This window comes from Indicator indicator, chromosome 30, assembly GCF_027791375.1.
Source record: "Indicator indicator isolate 239-I01 chromosome 30, UM_Iind_1.1, whole genome shotgun sequence".
Taxonomy (NCBI): Eukaryota; Metazoa; Chordata; class Aves; order Piciformes; family Indicatoridae; genus Indicator; species Indicator indicator.
In genome coordinates this window covers 4,204,545-4,227,300 of record NC_072039.1, presented here as the reverse complement: position 1 = coordinate 4,227,300, position 22,756 = coordinate 4,204,545, and the positions used below count along the sequence as shown (strand labels likewise).

General features: G+C 45.4%; 4 protein-coding genes across 5 annotated transcripts; 2 read left to right on the top strand and 2 right to left on the bottom strand.

The window, feature by feature from the left end:
• Positions 1–313: 313 nt before the first annotated feature.
• Positions 314–1,316, bottom strand: EMC6 (ER membrane protein complex subunit 6). Its single transcript, XM_054394489.1, has 3 exons — positions 1,278–1,316; positions 1,135–1,201; positions 314–872 (listed from the first exon to the last, which is right to left on the bottom strand). The coding sequence occupies exon 3, from the start codon at positions 828–830 to the stop codon at positions 498–500; it is 333 nt and encodes a 110-aa protein (XP_054250464.1). The 5' UTR covers positions 831–872; positions 1,135–1,201; positions 1,278–1,316; the 3' UTR covers positions 314–497.
• A 167-nt stretch (positions 1,317–1,483) lies between these two features.
• TAX1BP3 (Tax1 binding protein 3) lies at positions 1,484–5,109 on the top strand. Of its 2 annotated transcripts, XM_054394487.1 has the most exons (4): positions 1,484–1,526; positions 2,915–3,034; positions 3,311–3,388; positions 3,613–5,109. In XM_054394487.1, exons 1-4 carry the CDS (start codon positions 1,488–1,490, stop codon positions 3,748–3,750), a joined length of 375 nt encoding a protein of 124 aa, XP_054250462.1. In that variant the 5' UTR covers positions 1,484–1,487; the 3' UTR covers positions 3,751–5,109. The 2 variants fall into 2 exon arrangements, with proteins under 2 accessions (XP_054250462.1, XP_054250463.1); XM_054394488.1 differs by lacking the exon at positions 3,311–3,388.
• A 1,185-nt stretch (positions 5,110–6,294) lies between these two features.
• Positions 6,295–12,506, bottom strand: CTNS (cystinosin, lysosomal cystine transporter). Its single transcript, XM_054394541.1, is given in 10 exon segments — positions 6,295–6,425; positions 6,733–6,850; positions 7,024–7,194; positions 7,820–7,939; positions 8,031–8,130; positions 8,635–8,766; positions 9,732–9,835; positions 9,924–10,008; positions 11,851–11,924; positions 12,396–12,506. Coding segments are annotated over 10 exon segments (1,146 nt in total).
• Positions 12,507–12,952: 446 nt separating this feature from the next.
• SHPK (sedoheptulokinase) lies at positions 12,953–21,366 on the top strand. The gene is made up of 7 exons (XM_054394540.1): positions 12,953–13,129; positions 14,354–14,495; positions 16,930–17,113; positions 18,315–18,467; positions 19,618–19,793; positions 19,901–20,101; positions 20,972–21,366. Exons 1-7 carry the CDS (start codon positions 12,953–12,955, stop codon positions 21,364–21,366), a joined length of 1,428 nt encoding a protein of 475 aa, XP_054250515.1.
• The last annotated feature ends 1,390 nt before the right edge of the window (positions 21,367–22,756 follow it).

The window sequence follows — 22,756 nt, the reverse complement described above, 5'->3', positions numbered from 1 at the left end:
AATAACATTTGCACTAGCAACTCAGTCACATTTCTGTATCCAACCTTTACATACACTTAATGATGTTCTACTGTGCAGCATTTCCTTGTGTCAGTGGATTATTTTTAAGAACACTGCATCACACATTCCTTTCAGCAGTATTTGTGTGGGGGGACAGGCAGCAAATGCAGAGAGGGTTGTGGTCAGTGTCTTATCCAAAACACAATACAAGGGGCTACATTAACCCAAACCCACAGCTGTGCCTGCCATTAGGGACAGAAGTTATTAATCAGCCACCAAACAAATATTCATGGGAGGCATCCATGTGGTGCTTCACATTCAGTTTAATTAGAACAGTGCTACCGAGTCATTTGTACTGGGACATAATTTATCAATGGTAGTAACAATACAAGCAATGAACAAAGGTTTAAAGGTAAGCTGGCCTAGTTGTGTAGATGACTTTTGGCAACAGTCCTGCTTCATTAAAAATCACTGCAGCAAGGTGGCTCCTAGTTGGTTTAGTAGACATGAACCATGCCGTACAGGAAAGTCCAGAACAGGACATATGTGAAGAGCCCTCCTATAAGCCCCCCCGTGAAAAGTGGCCTTCGGGATTTAAAGTACTTATTCCATCGCCGTCCGGCTTTTAACACCAATAGCACGGAGAGAAGGACGGATGCCAGGAAGTAGAAGATGAAGCCGTGCAGGCCAGTTAGGCCAAGGATCCCTGCCGTGGCGCCCGACAGGGCCGAGACCGACGTCCTGCAATAGTCCAGGATGGCAGCGTTCCCCCGCACTGCTGCTTCGCTGATGAACTGTGGCCCCTCGCGCTTGGCCACCACCGCGGCCATGGCTCCCAGCCGGGCTCGGGGACCTCCTCTCTCCTAACGAGACTGGGTGAAAGGAAACACACTCTAGAAAGGCCGAAGGAGCGGACTGGCGCGGCGCTACCCCCGTCCGCGTTGAAGAGATGCCTCCCGCGGAGCGTCGTACACGCCGCACAGACCCGGCGAGTCCGCTCGGCGCCGGGGCGCCGTTCCGGCGGCAGCAGGAGCTCAACGGCCTTCGGCGCCCGCCCAAAGGCCCCTCCCGGCACCGCCCGCCCTCTCACCCGCCTGCTGCCGCGGGGCCCTCCCGCCTTTCCCCAGCGCGTACCTCTCATCCACGGCGGCGCGCTGTTCTGCGGGACCTTCGGCTGGCCCCTATCGTCACGCCTCACACCCTGCCAAGGGACACCACACACCACCCGTCACCGCGGGAGCCGAGGCCACTGCACCTCCCCGCCAGGCCCAACCTACCGCCAGAGCGGAGCCTCTCGCCTCCCCGCCGGAAGCTCCTGTCGGGCATCTTGGGCGCGGGGGCCGCCGGGAAAGAGACCAAACTTCCGGCACCCTTCGCCTCCGCCACGGGCGGGGCGGCACTCGATTGGCTGGCGGAGCGGAGAGGCGGGGCAGGGCGCGGCGCTTTTGTTCGGGCGCGGCAGCAGCGGCGGCAGCAGCAGTGGGATCATGTCGTACGTGCCGGGGCAGCCGGTCACTGCCGTGGTGGTGAGACGGGGCCGCGACTGGGGCACGGTGTACCGCCACCGTGCTGGGGAGGGAGATGTCGAACGCAGGAAGGACAGAGGCGGTAGTGCCGGTGGCGCCTGGCAGTGCCCTGTGGGCTGTCAGTAGGCAGAGGGGCTCGGTTGGGGCGGAGGTGTCGCGGAAGCGTCCTAGAAGCGTCCTAGAGCAGCTGCGGACCACGGGTGCCTGGAAGGAGCGGTCTGCAGAGCCGCCAGCTCTGGTTGCCGCCCGCGGCCGCTCCCCGCCTGCCTAGGCGGCGGCTCTCCGCCGTGGAAGCTGTCAGTGCCTGTGGCGGGCTCGGCCCGCCCCGTTTTGGCTTTGCCTCGGGTGCTGTGTAAGAAGCTGGGCTCGCAAAGTGTGTTAATTGCGTTAATCAGTGAAGTCAACGGGCTCTGTCGTTTCTTCTGCTGGTTAGAACGTTGACTTGAACTGGTGGTAGTAGTGGTGTGGCCGCTGCTCCCAGCTGCGTTAGAGCAGAACACCCCGGGGAGGGAGAAGCTGTCTGGGGGCAGGCAGAGTGACCGTATCCTAGCGAGGGGGCACGGTGGCAAGCCTAGTGGCTGACAGTGCTCTTCAAGAAGAATCAGAATAGTCTGAACTGGAAGGGGCCTTTAAAGGTCATCAATTCCACGCCCTCTGCAGTGAGTAGAGGCATCTTAAACTAGAGCAAGCTGAAGAATGTTTTAAGCGGCTGTAGTTTTAGGTAAGACTGTGGATTTTTATTGTGGCTGAGGTTGGTATTTACACAGTGCTTAAAACTTTGTCAGATGCCTGTTCATGAGACAGCGAGGAACTTACCACTAGATTACTAAAGTGTGCTGATAAGTTTTATCTTGAAAAGAGCTATCCTAATAATAGACTATTGCCACTGATAGGGCTCAGCAGGAACCTGAGGGATGCGGGTAAAGAGCAAGTAGAGTCTGGCCATGAGTGACAGTCTGTGGCTGCCAGCTATCAAGATGTGACTCATGGTTAAAGTGACCTGCTCCGCTTTGGGGCTTTCCTCTTTTATCTCTGGGCAGTGTTAAAGCACTGAGGAGTGACAGAGCTTGGCTGTGTCATGGCATGAGCTTACAGATTGTTTCCTATGCTGCTGCTCTGTGATAGGGCTGAGAACAGTTCAGAGCCAGCTGCTGTCAACACGCAGGCTGCATGTGACTGACTGACTGGCAGCAAGCACCACAGGACAGTTGGGTGCTGCCCAGGGGTTCAGAGCTGCCTGTTACAATAGGTAAGATGTGGTGCAGCCTGCCCTGGTGGCTTTATGGTAGCTCTGGGAAGGAGTCTAACTTGGTCTTAAGTATCTGAAACACTTGAAATTTCTTCCAGAGATCCCAACACGCTGCTGCTTTATCTGTTTCTCTTTCCAGCAAAGAATTGAAATACACAAGCTTCGACAAGGTGACAAGTTGATTCTGGGATTCAGCATTGGAGGTGGCATTGATCAGGATCCTACTCAGAATCCTTTCTCTGAAGACAAGACTGACAAGGTCAGAAGCTCTTTCTTTTCTATAGCAGCTCACCTAGCAAGCTCCATTCAGTTCCATCTGAATTCTGTCCTCTCATTGCTGACTGCTAAGGTTGCTCTTGCCAAGTTACCATTTGCAGACTAAGCTGGTTTCAGGTTTTCTGTCATCTCTATTTTTCCAACATCACACAAACCTGTTTTGAGCTGCCATCCCTTAATGAACCACAAACACTTTTTGCACTATAGAATGGTCCTCTTTTATCTGCTGTATTAGTAAATGAACACTTCTTTTTCCTAGGGTATCTATGTAACAAGGGTGACAGAAGGAGGCCCAGCAGAAGTTGCAGGACTTCAGATTGGAGATAAGATCATGCAGGTAAACACTTGAGCTAAGGCAAGCACTAATGCAGTGCTAGGTGCACACTACAGAGCAGTTTCTGCTGAAGGTAATGCTGTCTTCTGGGTACTTTTCCAGCACAGTTTGTGTGGCTTAGTAATAAACTAAGTTGTAGTGTAAGCATAATCTGCTACATCATTCTGATAGAACAGTTAGAGGACACCTGAAATCCATGCACTCACCTCATTTTGGGTTTTTTCTAGGTGAATGGCTGGGACATGACCATGGTGACCCATGACCAAGCTAGGAAGAGGCTCACAAAAAGGAATGAAGAAGTGGTACGGCTGCTGGTGACCAGGAAATCTCTGCAGAAGGCTGTGCAACAATCCATGATGTCCTAATCAATCACTAGGCAGGGGAAGGGTTGGGGAGGGAGATGTATAGACTGCTACCAAGGAAGCAGATGCTAGAGCTGAATGGGTTGTCTGGAAGGAGTGCATGTTCCTAACTGTGGTAAACACTACTTTTATTATTATTTTTTCCCCCCTTCCTCTGGTGTAACTAGCAATAGTAAACCTCTAGTGTCTTCAGCAGAGTGCTTCTCTAACACCTTCCCTGCAGGGATATGGTAAGACTGTGTTGTAGTCAGGGCTTTCAGGAGGACAGGACAAACCCTCATTACTTAAGGAAGCAACTGGAAAAGCCTTAACTTTTGACAAGATTCTTTTGCAGCACAAAAGCTTTTTATTTTAAGGGGAAAGGTGGTTTCTGCTATGGAAGCTAAGGGTTTGCTGTGCTTAAGCTTTTTAAAAAGTGAGCTGTCCTGTCCCTCCCCAGAATTAAAAGGCCAGAATTGAGTTGCATCCTGCTGTGGGGAGGAGCACTACACTACTCTCACATTGTGTGCTAGCTAGACAGTGTGCTGAAGGGTTTGGGGCATTGTGCTTTACTGCAAAGATTCCCTGTACAAAGCAGCCTCTTCAGACAAAAACCTAACAGCTAGTTAATTAGTGCCTGTGAAGTACACTAAAAGTTCATCAGCACTACAGTTCAGCTTCACAGAGAAAAAAAAAAACCTTAATTCTCCTTATTCCCAAGTAATTTGCAACATCAAATGAATCAAGTTTAAATTAAAGGAGTATGAAGCAGGAAAGATAATGGTGTTGCTGAACTTACCAAAAGAGCTGCTCATAGCTGTGGAGTCTTTAGTTCTTCATCCCACTTCTGTCAGACTTGGGAGGGGTACATTTTGGTCTGTTCTAGAACACTGATGAAATCACTGATTTGTTGGATGGAAGAGCTGAAGATGCCATCAATTTGCAAAAGTGCCTCTTGACCAGATTGAAGATGCTAAGTTGTTTAACACACCACAGGATTTCAGATTCTTGCTGCAACACTAAGTTAATTCCCTAGCATCCTAGTGGGTTGCTAACCAGTTGGCTTTACAGTTATCCAAAAACTGGAGTTGATTTATACTTCTACACTTTCCTTAAGCAGTCTTCAGGTAAGCTGTTGTAAATAGAACAGGAGAAGGTGGCAGACTTAACTTATTCAGTACATTACTGCTGTGCCATGTAGGTTTGTTGTGATGAATGCATCTCAGACTGTTCTGTACACACCAGCTGTGCCTAGTGACCATTTTTATACCTATGGCATTCCTACAATCCTGCTTTTAAATTTTGTAACTTAAGTCAGTGGTAAATTTTAAGGCTTTCAGGTTGAAGTTATTTTTGTTACTATAAAGATACACTGCTATTTGTACTGCTATTTCACTTGTTTTTACACACAATAAAACAAAGTTGGATTTCCTGAGCTGTTTCTCCTTATGTTTAAGAATGCCACATCACTTGAATGCTTCTAGCTAAGACCTTTTGCCCTCATTCCAAGTGGATTGTGGATTATATCAACACAGTGCAGCCTGAGGTCAGTAAGGTCTGATGTCACTGGTGGGTGTTTGCAGTGTAAAATGAGGTCTTAAACCTTGCCTGGTCTCTACTAGGGGGCAAATGGGTTCTTTTTTTTAGGTTGACACCTAGTAAGATGTATTAGTTCTTGAGCATTCAAGTATTGCTGAAGTCCAAACACGGATTCCCTTCTAGTTCTTTTCAAGGGTATAATGCTTACCCTCAAGTAACTCAAGATCTTGATCTCCACCTAGAACATACTACATGTAGTCAGAAAGTTGCCCAGGAATGAAGACATACATTTAAACTTCAGTCTTAGGGTTGTTAACACAATCCACAGAAATAATCTCTTTGATAAATCTTTAATCTTTACCCTCCACCATTTAGAATTCAAGGCATGTGTCAGCAGAACTGAGCAAAATTCTTTAGTTAGTGCACTTGAAGTAGTCAGATAAATGAGCACTTGTCTTGGCACCTTTGAAAGAGCTTCACTGAAAGTGAAGTAAGAATACAGCTTCTCCTTCTTCCCTGTATTTAAAATAAGGAGTTCAGGTTCTAATATTTGTATTACCTACCAACCTCATTCTTTCATTCAGCAAATGAGTGGTGTTCTAGTGTGATCTGTGAGGTGTCAGCAGCACGTAGATCCACAGTCTTTGGTCATTGCATTATATCAAGTGGTTCTGAAATTATCTCAGACTCTGCTCTTTGTGCTTCACTTCTACTCAAAGACACTCTGGTCTTTCTCTTTCCTGTTACTGGAAACAAGAGCCACACATTGCTTGGCAGCTCACACTAAGCTGTCTGCATCTTCAGCAGGCTTTGGGCTTCCATTTACAACTGGTGGTTAGCTTGCTGTCCTTTAAGGCATCTGGCAATCAGCATTTGGCAAGGCAACAGCTTGTATTCCATACCAGAGAGGATTAAAGTATACAGAGAGATCTGAGTCAGTATTTCTGGTGACTGGCAGCAGGCATCCCAAAAGCCCTCAGCCAGGGTGGGAACAAGTTCAATGTAAAGTTTTCATTGTCACAAGTGGTATTATTCACAAGGTTCATATCCTTGTCTCCTATAAAGGCAGTAGTGCTGGACCATAAAAACAATATCAAAGATGATGGAGAAGACACCCAGGCCAAATTTGGTTGGATCTCCAAAGATTAACTTCCACTGATCTGTCAAACACAAAATTGAGAGGTAAGACTAACTCAAGGACAGTCTTGTCTCAAGGCTACAAGGTTATGCTGCACAATAGAGAAGTCTGTGGTTATTAACTCTTCCTGGGGGGTTTTTCAGAATACCTATTTCATTTTTTATCTTGAAGGGAAGTGAACAGATCCTTTGTTCTTGGTATAAGAGCAGCTACACATGATGTAGCACAAACATCATTCTCCTAAGATAACCTGCCTGTCTACATCTGCTCTGTAACAGGAGTTTCCCACTCCATTAAGAAAGGTCCAATCGCCTCAGTTCCAGCCTTACCATTATTGTATGACTGTAGAAACATCTGGAGAAGGCTGAAGGTTCCACCAGTGAAGTCCAGTAATACATTTCCAATGCTCCATCCCTCGGTACTCTTCCGGCAGAAGTTCAGGTATGCCTGAGTGCAACATGGAGCTGGTCAGCAGCATTTCTGAGACCACCAGTTAAGAATATGCTGGCTTTGTCATTAAAAGACTTAAATCTCACTGCTAGTTTAGTGCAGTCAGACTTCCCAGAGCATACACTACAGGCTCAGGGATCTGGTATATAAGCAGAAAAGTTCCGTTTTACCTGTGGAAAATACTTTATCAGTGTGACTGCTAACTTAATGTAAGAGAAGCAGAAGAGGAACTGTAGCCATGTCATCTCCTCAGCTGCAGCAAGAAACAGTGTTGTGAAGGTGAAGATCCATGCAAGTGCCAGGAGTCCAACCACCACCTTGGATACTTTCTGAGCTGCTCTCTGAAACAAACGCAGATACATGTAAGAGACCTTGGTCATACATCCTCAGATGCACTGCAAGATACAGAATGGGCTCAGGACTATGCAAGGTCATGGTCCCAACCTGTTGTTGTACCAGTAGGCTCATGCCACAAGGGAATTTTAAGACTGAGTGCTACAGCAACCAGCTGAAGGTTTGCAAGAGCTGAAGGTTTTAGAGAAAGGAAGCTGAAAAAAAAGCTGAAAGTTTGAATTGCAGGGAACCCCTCAGGACCTGTCCTACCCTGAAGAAATAATGCCTCAAGTAGTGAGGAAACAGCCAAGCACATGCCAGCTTTGTAGTGTGCAGAGCTGTAATCTATGTGCTGGCTGGAGATTTGTTTGGGAGCTTCATGAACCTGGCTGTTTACCTTAATTGTTTTGAGTCCCTAAGCAGTATACTTAGAAGATCAAATATCCATGAGGCTGAAGTGGCCAAGCCTGCTGGAGTTGCTACTAGCTTTGAAAGATAAAAGCAGTCTGACTTCTTGAGAGGCCAATAGCTGTGCAATGAAGAGGACCTCGAAGCCCAAAAGCAGTGGATGGTGAGTGGTGATGTGTCCGGTAGAGGGAGCTGGGCCAGAGTCAGGCCAGCACTGAGGCTTACCTCATAGATACAGCACTGAATGATGATGAGGAGAGTGAGAGCTACTGCGTGGAGACTGAAGAAAACATCATTGATAGCCACAGGGTTCACCCCACTGGGGTAGCTGACTAGGAATTCCTCCTAAATGCAAGAGAAATCAAAACCAGCCAAATGCCTTAACTCCCTTTTGTAGACCACCCCCTCCAGAAAGCATTAAGAAATAATTACTTACCTTAATCAAGGGAATCCAGAAGAGTCCCACATTAAACACACTATATGCTATAAAGCCAGTAAGGTTTAATGCTATAAAGTCAAAGCTTAGTCCAACTACACTAGAGAAGGGAAAAAAAAATAAGGATGAGAAATGCAGGGACAACATGATCCTAGAATACTGATTGATAGGCAATTTTTTGATGTAAGTCAAAGCTGCAGCTATTGTGACAACAGGAAGCATAAATCAATTACCCCTCATAGGCCATATGGTGATACTCACAACAGCTCTTACTGTGTCCCTCCACCCTTCCAAGAGCTCAGCTAGTCTGATAAAAACCATTCCAACCCAAATCCAAAGAAGCAGGAGTACATCTTTGCCCAAACAAATGCTTTAGTTTTCAGATATAATATTTCTACTTGCAGTCACTTCTTTTAGTTTTTCTAACCAACAGGCATAAAAGCTTACTGGGGCTGCATTTATTCAGACCCTGCCTTTGCCTTACTTTTTCCTCCCTGTCTTTCCAGGCATCATTCACAATAACCAAGCTGGATGTAACTGAAGCTAGGAATGTGATTTGCAGAGGTGCTTAAGTGACTTGCAAACACATCTTAAGTGCCTTTACCTTTTCCGTCGCCAGTTCTCAAAGAGTTGAGGATAAAAGGAGATGGACCAAGCCAGGAAATAGATCCAGCCAATCACCTCATCAGCATATCTCACTATGATGCTGTGAATCACCTGAAACTGGATCCTAGGTCTGATGGTAAATACAAGCAGAATTAATTAGTTAGTCTGTTCACACTTTTTTTCAGCAGATTTTGCCTTGTTCTACTTTGAGAGAGAAAACAGAGTTCAGGCATGGAGATAAGACAATAAAGATCTGAAGTTGGTTTCAGCAGGAGCTACTCCCATTTTCTTTAGTGTCCTTGTCTTACTCTCCCCTATCCTTCTTGTCTCACTTTTTAATGTTCTTTTACTACAGAAATCTTCCAAAAGGTCATCCTGTGCCAATGGCTTCCACTCTCTTGGCACAAGGTCTGTTATGCAAGAGCAGAGTTTCACTTTTCACACTATCAGCAGAGCCTCATGATCATGCCTGTCCTGTGGAGCATTTCACGTGCTTACCTCTGCCTTTGCTTTGGGTCTTAAAAGCAGAAGCAAAATGAGGAAGTAAAACAGGAGTATCCTGTTGGGCAACAAGCAAACACAGGCCAGCTTTTTCCATCTTACTAGATTGTTTTCCTGCTAGGGAGGGCTGGCATCTGTGAAAAGAGGGTTTGTCTAACTAGAAAGCAAACCACCTGTTTCCTTCTGGTAGTGACATAGGCTCACAGCTGCATCAGGCTGTTAGCACTTCAGAACAAGTTCTGCACAGGCAAAGTAGGATTCCCCTGGACATTTACAACTCCACCAGGGGGGAAAAAAAAAAAAAAAAAGCTGATATGTAGTTTTGGTGCTTTTGGGAGGGGCTATTCAGACCAGTCTAAGGAACCATGAGAACTGAGAGTCATCTAGTAATGAAGTCTAAGATACTAAGGCTATCATTCTGCTTCCATACCCTGTATTTATCTGAATACCTTAGGGACTGCTGCAGGGTCACCACATCTTCTCAACTACATGCTACCCACATCCCATTAACCATTTAACTATAAGGAGCAAAGAGTAACCCCAAAGTTCAAGAAGCTGTAGGATAGCAAGAGGATATAAAAACCAGTTTCTCACCCAGTTAAGTTGGAATTAATGGTGTAAAGATAAACTGTTACTTGTCCCACATCATCTGCTTTCACTTTGAAGTCTGTTTTAGTGTGACCTGCAGGCAACTGTACCTGCAAGGCAAAGTGGAGAAGAGAGGAGAGTTGCACCACACTAGTGACAGGCTTTTGCAGAAGGTCAGAAGTCTGTTCTGTCACTTACCTCATCAGGCAGTTCGACAATAGTGCTGTGTTTTGACAAGTGTGTAATATTAAAATTTATCACCAGTGTCTCATTTAGTGGAGCCCTGTGAAGGGAGAAGCAACAAATTACACTGGTGCCAGAGCTCACAATTGCTTCAAGGCAGCAGGAGAGTTTTGCTATTTTCCTCTTTATTACAATTCTTACATTTTCATTTGCCTGTTCCCTTTAATCAAACTTTTAAGATCCCAAGAGGGAGTGCTGTGTGTGTTTAACACTCCTTTCCTGGGAAGAGGCTGACACATCAAAACCATGGGTAAACAATGCCTTGTACTGAACAATGAGACTAAGGTGCAACAGCCCCCATTGGAGTAGCTGCACTTCCTTTCAAGAAATGGCAAGTTCTGTTTGGGGATCCTTCTAGGAAATACAAGTTTCTTTGAAGCATCAATTTTTAGAAACTATGTGTCTAGAACTGTAAGTTCACTTATGGAAGACACTTTGGTAAGCTAATATAGGGCAAACAACATAAACCATCTTTTCCTGCTCAACATCCCATACAAACAGCCTGGGATCTTGTCAGAGGCCAGCTACACAAGGCTGTTTATGAGAATGCTGCACTACCTTAGTCCATACTAGTGCTAAGAGATGCAATAGGCTAGAAGCAGCCAGTCACACGAGTAAGATCTGCTCCACATGAAAAATTAACTGAATCTTAATTCTTAAGTATAAAGGCAGGTCCTACCTGTTTGCTCATCCCTTTGTTCCAAGTAGAAAGATGCAATTTACCTTAGAGAGAGAGTGACATTGGTTGAACTTCCACTTTCTAACGAAACCACTTTAGGGACAGACAATACAATGACTCCATCTGGGAGGGAAAAACCAAACACAACGAAACCAAGCAATCAAAAAAAGCTCCACAAACCTCAATTACTATGAATGATGAATAGCTCTGTCAGAACTACTGTTCTGTTTTGTGATAGAGGCACTTTGTACCATTGGTACTACCTGCAGCGTTGGATTAATTAAAGCAGTACCCATGCAGAACAGCAAAGGGAGAACAGCTTATGAAAAAGGCAACCAAACAGCTTAAAAGGAGAAGTAAATAACTGCCACTTCAATATGCTACAAGGAAGTAATTTCAATATTTGAAGTGCAGCAAGAGTTCATGTCAAGAGAAAGCTATAGGATACTTCAAACCCACACTAATTCCTTCCTGATGTTATCCTAGTAACTTAGGAGTCATAAATGCCAAAAATTCAGTTTAAAATTCCTTCCTGGGTCACACACTCAAACCAGGCACCTCGGTGTTCAAGAGAATTACAAGAACTATCTTAACACTCCAGGAATGACAAGCACCTTACTATAGTGCTCTGAAATACTGCTATTAAGGTATACAATTTACAACAAACCAGCTACATTGTACCACATCATTCTTTAAGAGGCTAAGATTCCTAGTGGCAATACCCAGAACCTGGGCACGTTCAACAACTCTGATATTTGGTACCTGTTTTATTCCTTGTATGTTTAAAGGACACAAGAGACAAGAGGAAGAAAAAGAGCTACATTAAAATAAGACCAGAAATAGAGATAAACACCTTCTTTTTTTTTTTTCCTGTTGCTATGTATTGCACACAGTTCTTAAAAAGTTATTTCAGTGCAGGAGAGCTCCCTGGATGCACCACTGATGGTATTTAATCTGTTTCTGCAGAGAGGAGTTTGGCACACGAGGTGAGTGCTCCACCGCATCAGTGCCTCAGCATAGCACTGTGCGTATGAGCACACCAGGTCAAAGGCAATGTGTGAAAGAAGAGCTGACGGCACAGGTCTAGACACAGAGATATGAGAGAGATGCTGCAGAGCAGCTCTCTTCCACCTCTGACCGCTCTGACCCTGGCCTCTGCGTAGGCAAGCCCGGCGGGCCCACGCCGGGATGACCAACACTCACCGCCAGGCCCCAGCAGCACAAGCGAGAGGTACAGCAGAGTGGGGAGCAGGGATTTCATCCTCACGGTGGAAAAGCTGCAGAAAAAGTGAGAAGGCTTTGATCAGGACCTACACGTTTTGAGGGGCCACGAGCCCATCTCCTCAGCTGACACACGGCTCCCCGCGCAGTACCGCTGCCCCCAGACCAGCCTAGGACCCTCAGCAACGTCGAAAGAGCACCAACCTTTCAGTCCCTCTGTGGGCACAGGCTCCCCGGGGACATCTTTACTTCGTAGCTTACCCCGCTCCCTCCACATACAAGTCCTGTTCCCCGAGAGAATCCCCCTGCCCGGGCGGGACTACAGCTCTCAGCAGCCACCGCGCCTCCTCCAGCCCCCCGCCTCTGGTAGCGCGGCGCGGTGCACACCGGGACTTGTAGTCCCCGCCGCGCTCCCCTCAGGAGGCGGCAAAGCGGGGCCGTCCTGCACTTTAGGCCGTGCTAACGCTGAGGAGGCAGCGCTGAAGAGGGGGCACCTACCTCCTTCCAGCACCACAGCTCCGGCCCGCACACCCCCGGCGCTTCCCTTTTCAGCTCCTCACGTGAGGCAGCCGTCTGTGAACTCCCCGCCCAGCGCCCATCGTGCATGTTGAGCCGGGGCGGACACCCCCGGGCGCCATCTTGGGTGTGGCGGAGCGGGCTGGGCTCTGGGCTGGGGCCGGGAGTCTGTGAGGGGCAGAGCTGCTGGCTGAGGGAGGGCTCGTGGGCTGTGCTTGTTTGCTGAAGTTTCGTCTAAAGCTGCTCAGGTCACCGGGGAGGGCTGGGGAAGGATTGGTTTGCCACGCTCAAGATGGAGGGGTAGTGGCAGTGGCCAGGCATTGCTGAAGGGAGATACCTTCAGCCGAAGAGCAAAGTCCAGGCTGCTCTGCCAGCCCAAGTCTGCCCAGTCCCTTCGCGCTGCTGGGGTAGGAGCCCGCACTACCTCTGCCCTCGGCACCCTTGATCTTTGGCTCAGAGGCAGCAAGGAGCAGTGTGGGGCTCAGCATAGCGGGTGTCGGTCCTGGCACCACCTAGAGACACCTGTGCGTGGTGGTGAAGGTGAAAGCAATCCTCTCTCCTGGTGGCCATGGCGGGCAGCGAGGCCGCAGGCAGTTCTGTTCCTGTCTGCGTGCTGGGCATAGACCTGGGCACCACGTCGGTTAAGGCTGCCCTGTTGGTAGGGGCAGAGAGAGGGCAGGTGGTGGTAGAGAGCTGCTCCCGGGAGACGCAGGCACACACCAGTAGCCTGGAAGCTGGACCGCAGGTAAGGGGTGGCAGATGGCACTGCCGGCAGTTTCAGTGTGCCGGCCTTGCCTTGTCGTGGCCAGGTGGTGTTGCTGCGTTACACAGGTTTCAGTGGCTTTCCTGGGTTGATTTTCTGCCTAGAACGATGGAGCATGTGCCTGGATGTCTGAAAGAAGAATTAAAATGCTCTCTCTTTGCTGTTCAAGAAAGTCAAGTGAAGCTGCTTGTTTTAAGAGAGCTCCAGGTTTTACAAAATTACATAAGACAACCTAAAAATATTCTCCCATGAACCATCACCTTGTCTTTGATGCTTCCAATCAGGAAACAGCAGCCACCTGCCAACTGGAAGGGTATTATGAGATGGAAACATATGTGGAAATTCCCTGTGGAAATATGGAATGTGTACTCCTGTGAAATATCTTCACCTTCATTGTGTTGGTCAAATTAAGAAAGGTTAAATCAGAACTGTAAAAACTTCTCCAGCCTGGTATTGCAATGAATCCAGGGGCTAGTTTCTGTGCAAAGATACCAAACAGCCCAGCCTCCTCCCTACAGACAGTCATGTTTATTCAGTGTGTATGCACAGAATAGTTTACATCTGTATGTAGACTATTTGAATATTTTGTTTATAATCTTCATACTGGTCTGTCACAAAGTAATCTGAATCTTCAAAAGTGTGAAAGCTGGAATACAGCCTCTCATGTGGCACACTTCGGTTGTTTTGCCAGGTAGATCAGTTTGCTGGGTAGTTCCAGGAACAGAATATCCAAATTGAGATATCAGCATCATCAAAATCAACAGTGAGTAGATATGGAGAAGCTTTAGGAAGATGTAGGGCAGGCTGCATGCCATTCAGAACACAGATAGTCCTCTCTGTGGGGAAAAAGAAGAAAAATGTGTAAGTTGAACTAATGAAAGCATGTTGTGAGTGTTAACCACCTTTTTTTTTTTTTTTTACCCAAAAGGTATAGTTGACTATGGTAACTTAAGAAATTAAGAATTTTTTGGCCTTCAGTGTAAGAGGCTCTTAGCTCATTCTCAACGTGGTAGTATTAGATTTTAGTTTTTGTGGTTTGTGGAGGTTTTTGCATTTTTTTCTTCTCCAATTTCTTAGTGAATGTTATTCATGATGTTAAGCTCAGTGAATTCTGTGCTTCTCTTCTGACTAGAGTAGCTTTGTTTGATAAATACACTGAGTGAATCCTAATGGTTTCATGCTCAGAATAATGCTTTATGATTGCAGGGAATGGAGCAGAATGTCCAGAGGATAATAGAAGCACTGAATGAATGCCTTGCTGCTCTACCTCAGCAGCAGCTTCAGAAAGTCAGTCACATTGGCATTTCAGGACAAATGCATGGGATTGTGTTTTGGAAGAGAGATAAAGGTAACATTAATGCATAGGCATTCCTGCTCAGAGTATTATGATGCTGAAAATGAAATTTTAATACTGAACTGCTCTGTAGGAAACTAAAGCATGTTCCTTTTGGTCTTCCCTAGAACAGAATTAGCCAAAGATACTGTTCTGTGAAAATTTTGCTTCAATTACTGGAATTTCAGCTACTAACTATAGTTAACAATGGTGGGTTTTTTTTCCACACAGATTAGCTAAAGGATTTAGAGTTATGATATCGCAGTAGAGTCAACACAATGATTAATGTGAAGGAGGAATAACATGTTAGTGGCTTGGTCTTTTTTTGTCCATCATATGCTATCAGCTACCAGCTGAAAGAACTTCTGCTGCCAGCAGAAAGAGCTTCTGCATCATTTGAATGACTTAGGGGGAGGGGAATGTTGTTCACCTCATAACACACTGAATTAACTGTTGCCCTTCTAATACCAATACCTTCTAATGTCTCTACAGTAGTAGTGTTGACAGTGCTATGTCTTGAAAAATTAGCAATGCTTGATCTTCATGTTAGAATGTGCATAGCTGTAGCTATCCAACAGCATCACTATGCTTTTTTGAAGTGCTGTTTGAATGTACCAGAGAAAAAGTAAAGTTCAGTAAATGTTTTCAGGGCTTTTTTCCTCCAAAAAGAAATCTCAAGGCATTTTATTTCCCAGCAAATCAGACTGTCATGTTCCATTCATCTTGCTGCTTATGTTTCTGTTAGCAGGAGAAAAAATCGTGGTCACAATTCTGAATACTCAGCTTGTAGAATAAAGAGCTAGGACCCTAGAAACAAAGTCAACCAAAGTGAGGCTTGATTGCACAAATACTCAAATAATCTTTGTAACAGAGAGGATGCCTGAAAAATTCAGGGCTTGGATTGCCAGCCCTGTGTGATAGGGCTGGATGAACTTCTTGGCTAACATCCTATAAACCTGCTGAAGTCCAAGGCTTTCAGAAGGTGATTCCTTGTCTTCTTTACCTTATGTTCTGCACATCTGAACAATTGTACAAGTCTTATAGTAATGAGAGTCACACGGATTAAGCAAAGATTTATTGTAAAACACGGAATAAATTTCCCAAAAGTGCTTATCACTGCTACTATGCTATTAATTACTGGCTTTAATTTTACATTAAATAGTACTAAAATGGTGATGAAGAAAGAAATCCAAAGGCTGATGGACTGAAGGAGCTGTTGCTTGCTTTCTATCTGTCCCAAGGGCTGCATAACAGTGCCTCATGGGTTGATGATAGACATAGGTTCTTATGTCACATTGGTTAATATTTTATTTTCCAAAGCCACACACAGCTTGTTTTTTTTTCATATCTATCAAGCAGAAGGGAGTGTTTGCTTTCATTTGTTTGGAGCAGACTAAGTGAATCTGTGCACTTTTGGGCACAAATTACATTTTTAATAGCATCCTTTAGGGTCAGATTTATGGTTAATAATGTTTCTTAGAATCCATTTAAAACTAGAAAAGTAAACCAATTGGAAATTCAGTCAAATAGGCTTGCTGCTAGAACAGGGAATTAAAGGAACAAGAAAATGTAAGTGTTTGCTTTGAGTGTCTCACGTAGTACTTCCCAGCCTCTGCTCAGTCTGCTGCTCTTAGCAGGCCTGTGAGGGCTGCCTGTGCAGGACTGCTTCTGTTGTGCGTGTCAGGGCAGTGCACTGGAGCAATAGTAGCTGTTGCTGATAAGGCTCTGAGCAGCTCTGAGAACTTGCCATAATTTAGCTGAGGCCTTCACATGGAGGAATGTGAAGGTTTCATCAAAGGTGCAGTGTTTTCTGCTCAAAAGGAACATGCTGGTAAAGATGAATTAACCTCTGTTCCACCTTGGGTGAAGTTTTGTTGTATAGCATGGGAGAGTGATCCTCTTTAGTACTTTGCAGTCCATTTTTAATACCTATTGATCCAGTTTTCCTGTTGCTTTGGCTCAAAAGGAGATGAAACTACATGTTCTCCAACACTGGTTGTGTTTGTTACTAACCAAACATTCTCTAGGTCATGATGTGGCAGATCCCAGTTAAGGTTTATCTGTGGAGCTGTCAGGTCAGTTCATTACCTCCCACAGCAGAACTGCCTTTTGTTTGGTTGGGTTTTTTTGCAAGGGGGAGGGCGGGGTGTATCACCAAATTGAAGTTGTTTCATTAATATCTCCAGGTGCAAGTTGCTTGTTCCTGTAGGTGCAAGGAGTGCTTATAGAGAAGGAAGTCCTTGGATACCATTCTCTGTTTTAGCAAAGGTTGACTGGCATAATGGCATCATCTAGGGCAGGAAACTATGACTGATGAATCTGATTGCACTCACTACTGCCTCTGTTTCCAATACATTTGACAAATTATCAAGAGTGTCCAGAAATCATGACTGCCAGGCAGACTATGCTACAGGGAATCACCAGACTTCTCAGACACGGTGTGTTTCAGGTTGCAAGTGGACAGAGGGTGGTACAGGCCCTGCCTTTGAGCCAGAAGAGGTCAGTCATCTGGTTACTTGGCAAGACGGCCGCTGCAGTCCCACACTTCTCTCTTCTCTTCCTCTGCCACAATCACATATCAGCCTGGCTACAGGATTTGGATGTGCCACAGTCTACTGGTATTTAAAGAAGAGGTATGTTTTTTCTCAAAAGGGCTTCTGTTTCAGGCTGTTTCACTGGAAGTTTCTCACCTTGAATTTGTGTGACAATGGTATTCCTGTAGCATGTTAATGCCACTACAGGCTGAGGGGCTGCATTTCTCTGTAACTGTAATATTAATTCACTAGTCAAAGAATATTTTAAATGGCAGTATTCAATATAAACTCTGTGCAGCTAAGCACACAAGAGTCTCTGACCTCATAAAAACACTACAGATCTCATTAATAAAGATTAAAAACTTTGCTCATAGAGTAACAGAAACCTTAAAAGTATCACAGAACAGCTCTAGTCCATCCCACCGCTCAGAGGAGCTCTGCTAATGCAGTTTGAAGGCTGTAATTTTGCCCTGTGCAAATCTTGAAAAGTACAAACATGCCTAAAACAGTAACAGAGTTGCTTTGTCAGGTTGCTGCCAGATGCTAAACCAAACAGTCTCTAAATTAATTTCAGTTCTTTCCTTCATTAGACACTGAGATCCTTATGAGGTGTTAGGAGTGGTCTGCTTTGTTGTGGCATGTTTGCAGAGGGTATAATTTTTCACTTATGACTTGGCATCAGCAAGATTTGTTCTTCAGTTTCGTCTGCAGTCTGCTATGCCTCTCAAAGAGCCAAGGTCTTCCTCCACAGTGAGCTCAGGTTCATTAAATGGGGAAAGACAAAACAGATCTTGATTTCTTTCAGTGTGTGTCCAGCAAATATATTACATGGAGCATGGCATAATCATGCTTTAGAGCTGTATAGCTCATGACTCCAGCTGCTTTGTTCTGTTCCTGTTTTGTTTCACCATTTGGTACATTTCCACTCATGCAGTTCCTGGATCCTAGAGCAACTGCAGGTATTTGCCTATTATTTTTTTTTCTAGTGCTCTGAAATCAACAAAGTGGCATTTTTTTGTGCAAACAATTAGTCCCTTCCTGGTGGCCTGCTTTGGGACCTAGACAACTCATTACCTAAAGCCACTGTCTCTACATCTTCCTTCAGGAGATAGGTGTTGCTGCTGTGGTAGCAGCTTGGAAAACAAATTCCATTTAAAAAACCAAGCCAATGAAATGCAGGTTGATCACTGAGATGGCTGTTTCATTTTTAGATGGGGGTGTGCATGTCTACAAAGTTCTCTGTACCAGCAGAAGTAATCTTGCTCCCAGTGCTTTGTTTTTAAAATGTTTTGTTTAAAAGGCCAGATTTTCTGAAGTCTTATGATGCTGCTGGCACTATCCAGGACTACGTGGTTGCCATGTTGTGTGACCTGAAGAAGCCACTCATGTCCATCCAGAATGCTGCCAGCTGGGGATATTTTAATTCCAGAAGCAAGAGCTGGAATACTGACATGTAAGTGCTAAGGTCATTCAGTGCATTGCTTGTGTCAGGCAATGGGAGCACCTCTTTGGGCCCTAAGTATGGATGTGCTGCAGATAAAAAGTGATTGAAAGTTACTCCTAATCAATTGGCCTGTGCTGAAGAACTGCTCTGGTTTGCAAGGTGTATGTGTTTAAATTCTATAAAATCTGACACATTATTTTTAGAACTGCCTAAGACAGCAGAGCTGAGAGACTCATCAGTGAGGCCTTGTGTACCGAACTGTTCTCTCCCTTTCTGTGGTGGGGTGGTGGGATGGGATGAACAGGTGCATACTGCAGCCAAGGTGTTGCCTCTGAGATGGTAGAAGACAGTTTTACTCTCTAGTCTTTCAGCTGAGCCCCTTCATAACTACTAAGACTTACTTTTGATAATACCTAAGAGTTACTAGGCTACAGGAAGTCTTCTAGGGAATCTTGTTTATTTATTTACCTTTTTTTTTTTTTTTAATGATTTGCTTTTCCAGGGCTGAGTGCTAAGGCCTTATATATTTCAGGGCTTAGGTTAGGCCAGGACTCCCAAGATGAAAAGAGCAGCTCATGAAGGTATGAAAGTGACAAAAACTTGCATTTGGCCTTCTGAACTTTATTAATGTGATGGTGTTGCTGTAGCAGTGTGGTGCATCTTGCAGTTGATTGTATTAGGAGTTAACTCTTTGTGATTTGGTTTTGAACCACTAACTGCATGACAGCTTAAAGTTCTTTCAAACTTAAAAGTTGCATTCTGTTGCTGGTTTTGTGTTTGCCCCTTTACCCTGGTACTGCTTGTCCATATGACATCAGTAGGTTAAACTTGCTGAACATGCACTGCTGTGTTATCACAGGTGATCTCCAAAGCACATTTATCAGCTACTAGGAAGAAATTGTCTCTATCCCAGCCAAAACCAGGACAATCAGATTGCATATAAAAGAAAGCTATTTATTCTTCTAGACTATTCTAATTTATCCAGCCCACTGGAATGTTTCCCCTGTCCAAGACAAAGCTTTCTAAGTAGGTGAAAGCATCCATAAATCTAGCAGCCACAAATGTATGGCCAGGTTCATCTGTGATTTCAAAGAGGACTTTGTAGTCATGCTGCACATTCCCATCCTGCCCTCCTGCAATAACACTGTTCTGATTGCAGACTGAAAAAATCTGGCTTTCCTCTTCACCTGCTTCCAGAGGTGGGAGACCCTGGCAGTGCTGCAGGCAGGACAATCTCTGTGTGGCATGGAATACCCAAAGGAGCAAAAGTAGGGATTGCTCTAGGAGATTTCCAGTGCTCTGTTTATTCCTGTCTGATTGAGAGGACTGATGCAGGTATCATCATTTTGGTATCTTGATTTTTCTCATTGTCCACCTTCAGGGTAGCCTTGTGAAACATTGGTTTTTGGGGTTTTTTTCCTTTTTTTGTTTTCTCCTTCTAGTTCTTAATATCAGTACCTCTGCTCAGCTGACTGTCTCAATGCCTCTGGGTTTCCAGCCTCCAGAGACACCAGATCCTTCCTCAGCTGTTGCTTATTTTCCTTACTTCAATGGTGAATACTTGGCAGTGGCAGCATCACTGAATGGAGGCAATGTGCTAGCAACATTTGTGGACATGGTGGCACGGTGGACAGAAGAGCTAGGTAAGCAATTTCAAGGCCAGTTTCAGCTTTAAGCTGAGGTTGATCGGCAAGGTAAAAGGAAGCTAAGGCAAAGGAACAAGCCTAGAGCTGTTCCGTCATGTCATGTAAGGAACAAGGATGTAACTCTTGGGTCACACTTCCTAGAACTCTGGAATTTCCCACTGAAGCTTATGAACATGCTGGGACAATCATGCTTGGATTCCACATTCACATTGCCTCTAGGGTTTGGGTTTTCTTTTGCTTCAAGAACACAAGAGAATTATTTATTAAGTTGCTTTTGAAAAGCAGAGGTCAGCAAATTTGAGCATAGCCTCTAATTTTGCATGACTGGAGTCCAGATGAGTCCCCTGGTTAGTTCAGGTGCCTTTTGCTGCGTATTTTGCAGCACTGAAATGGATTTTAAGACTCAAACTCAAGTAGCATCTTCTAAGTGCTTTAAACATGGTCTTTACGGGTTGGATTTTTTTTTAATAATCTATTGGGGTTTGCAATAGAGAAGTAAGCTCTGAAATTGTTCTTTTAGTGAGTTCTTGAAGTGAACTTTGCCTCCATGTGCAATCCAGCCACTGAAGGTGCAGTCTGCTGTTACTACATTTGTATAACTTAGCACAGTGCAGGAGGAGGAGTAGCTGTGTTACCAGGAAAGGCAGATTCTGCAATAAGAAAAAAATATTTTTAGTCTCTCAGATTCTAGACACAATTGGATGGGAGAACTGTGGTTCATAGTCTTGGAAAAACGATCACCTCTGGAATATGGCAAAAGCTATCTAATATTGTAGTGAACAGGTGGATCAGCCTTCATTTTAGGTCTCCACATATAAGATACACCAGACCCCTTGAGGTCAGCAACGTGATATTTCCCATCTGCAGGACTTCAGGTTGAGGAGTCTACCATCTACACAAAGATAATCACAGCAGCCTTGGCCCAAAACGACAGCAAGCTCTCAGTCCACCCAACTGTCTTTGGAGAGAGACACATTCCTGAGCAGCTGGCATCAGTGACCAATATTGCTGCTTCTGACCTCTCCCTGGGTCATGTCACCAGAGCTCTGTGCCGTGGCATCATTGAAAACCTCAGTTCCATGTTACCTGTGCAGTGCCTGCTGGAGATGGGCGTGAGGAGAATCTTGGGCAGTGGGAGTGCCCTTGCCAGGAATGAAGTGCTGCGGCAGGAAGTGGAGAGGATTTTTCCATTCCCTGTGGTTTATGGGAAGGATGTTGATGCTGCTGTGGGGGCTGCCATGGTGATGTTCCACAGAAAATAAAGTCATTGTTTGAAATGGCCTGAGATGCAAGCTCCTTGGATGTTTCCTTGCTGTACAGTGTTGCCATTCACACAGAATCAGAGAATCACAGAATGTTAGGGGTTGGAAGGGACCTCCAAAGATCATCCAGTCCAACCTCCGTGCCGGAGCAGGATCACCTAGGACAGGTCGCACAGGATCACATCCAGGCAGGTTTTGAATGTCTCCAGAGGAGACTGCACAACCTATAGTATATAGTTACCTGGGTCCTCCTTGCCCTTTTTGAAGATGAGTGACATTTGCTTTCCTCCAGTCCTCAGGTACCTCTCCTGTTCCTTGTGACTTACCAAACATGATGGAGAGGGGCCTAGCAATGATTTGTGCTGGCTCCCTCAGCACCCACAGGTGCATCCCATCAGGACCCTGTCCCATGGGATTTCCCCTAACAATTGCTTGAAAAGGCCAGAGTTGGCTCTGCTGAAGTCCAGGGTTGTGGTCCTGCATGGTATTTTGTTCCTACTGCACAAGATCCTGAACTTCATCATCTCACAGTTGCTGCAGCCAAGACTACCCTCAACCTTCACTGCTTTAACCAGACCCTCCTTGTTAGTTGAGTTATAAGATCTAGCAGCACTCCTCTCCTAGTTGGCTCATCCACCGTTTTTGCCAAGAAGTTATCATCAGTGCACTGGAGGAACCTCTTGGGCTGCGAATGGCTGGCTGAGGAGGCCTTCCAGCAAATATCTGGGTAATCAAAATCCCCTATGACAACCAGTGCCTGTAATTGCAAGGATGCTATCAGCTGCCTGTAGAAGGCCTCATCAACTTCCTTGTCCTGATCAGGTGGCCTTGTAATAGCCACCCACAACAGTGTCACCCATGCCAGCCTGACCCTTAATTCACACCTTCAAACTCTCAACTTGCTCCTCATCTGCCCCTGGACAGAACTCAATACATTCTAGTTGCTCTGTCATGTAAAGAACCTGGTAGCCCTCCAGCAGGGCCTCAGATCTGTTTTTCAGGGGGGCCTGGGGAGGTGAGGTGGGCAAGGACGGTGCTTGCCTTCTGCCATAGCCCTTCACTGTTTCTAGAGATGTTTTCAACATGCCAGCTCACTCATTACAGTAGAAGGAAAACAACTTGCATTTCATGTCCACTTCTGCTCCTGTGTGTACACATTTTGTTGCTCTGTCATTCCCATTTGTGAGATGAGGAGTAATTATCACATCACATCGGACTGACTGACTAGGAAAGATCCATTAACTTTCTGCATAAAATGATCCTTCATGAGAGACTCATTTTCCTGGTAGGAAATGTTTAGAAGGGCTAGGAGAGATGAGCAGCTGTCTGAAACTTAGTCTGGTGCTTTCATTAGTAACTTGTCCTTAAGCTGTCTCACAATATACATACA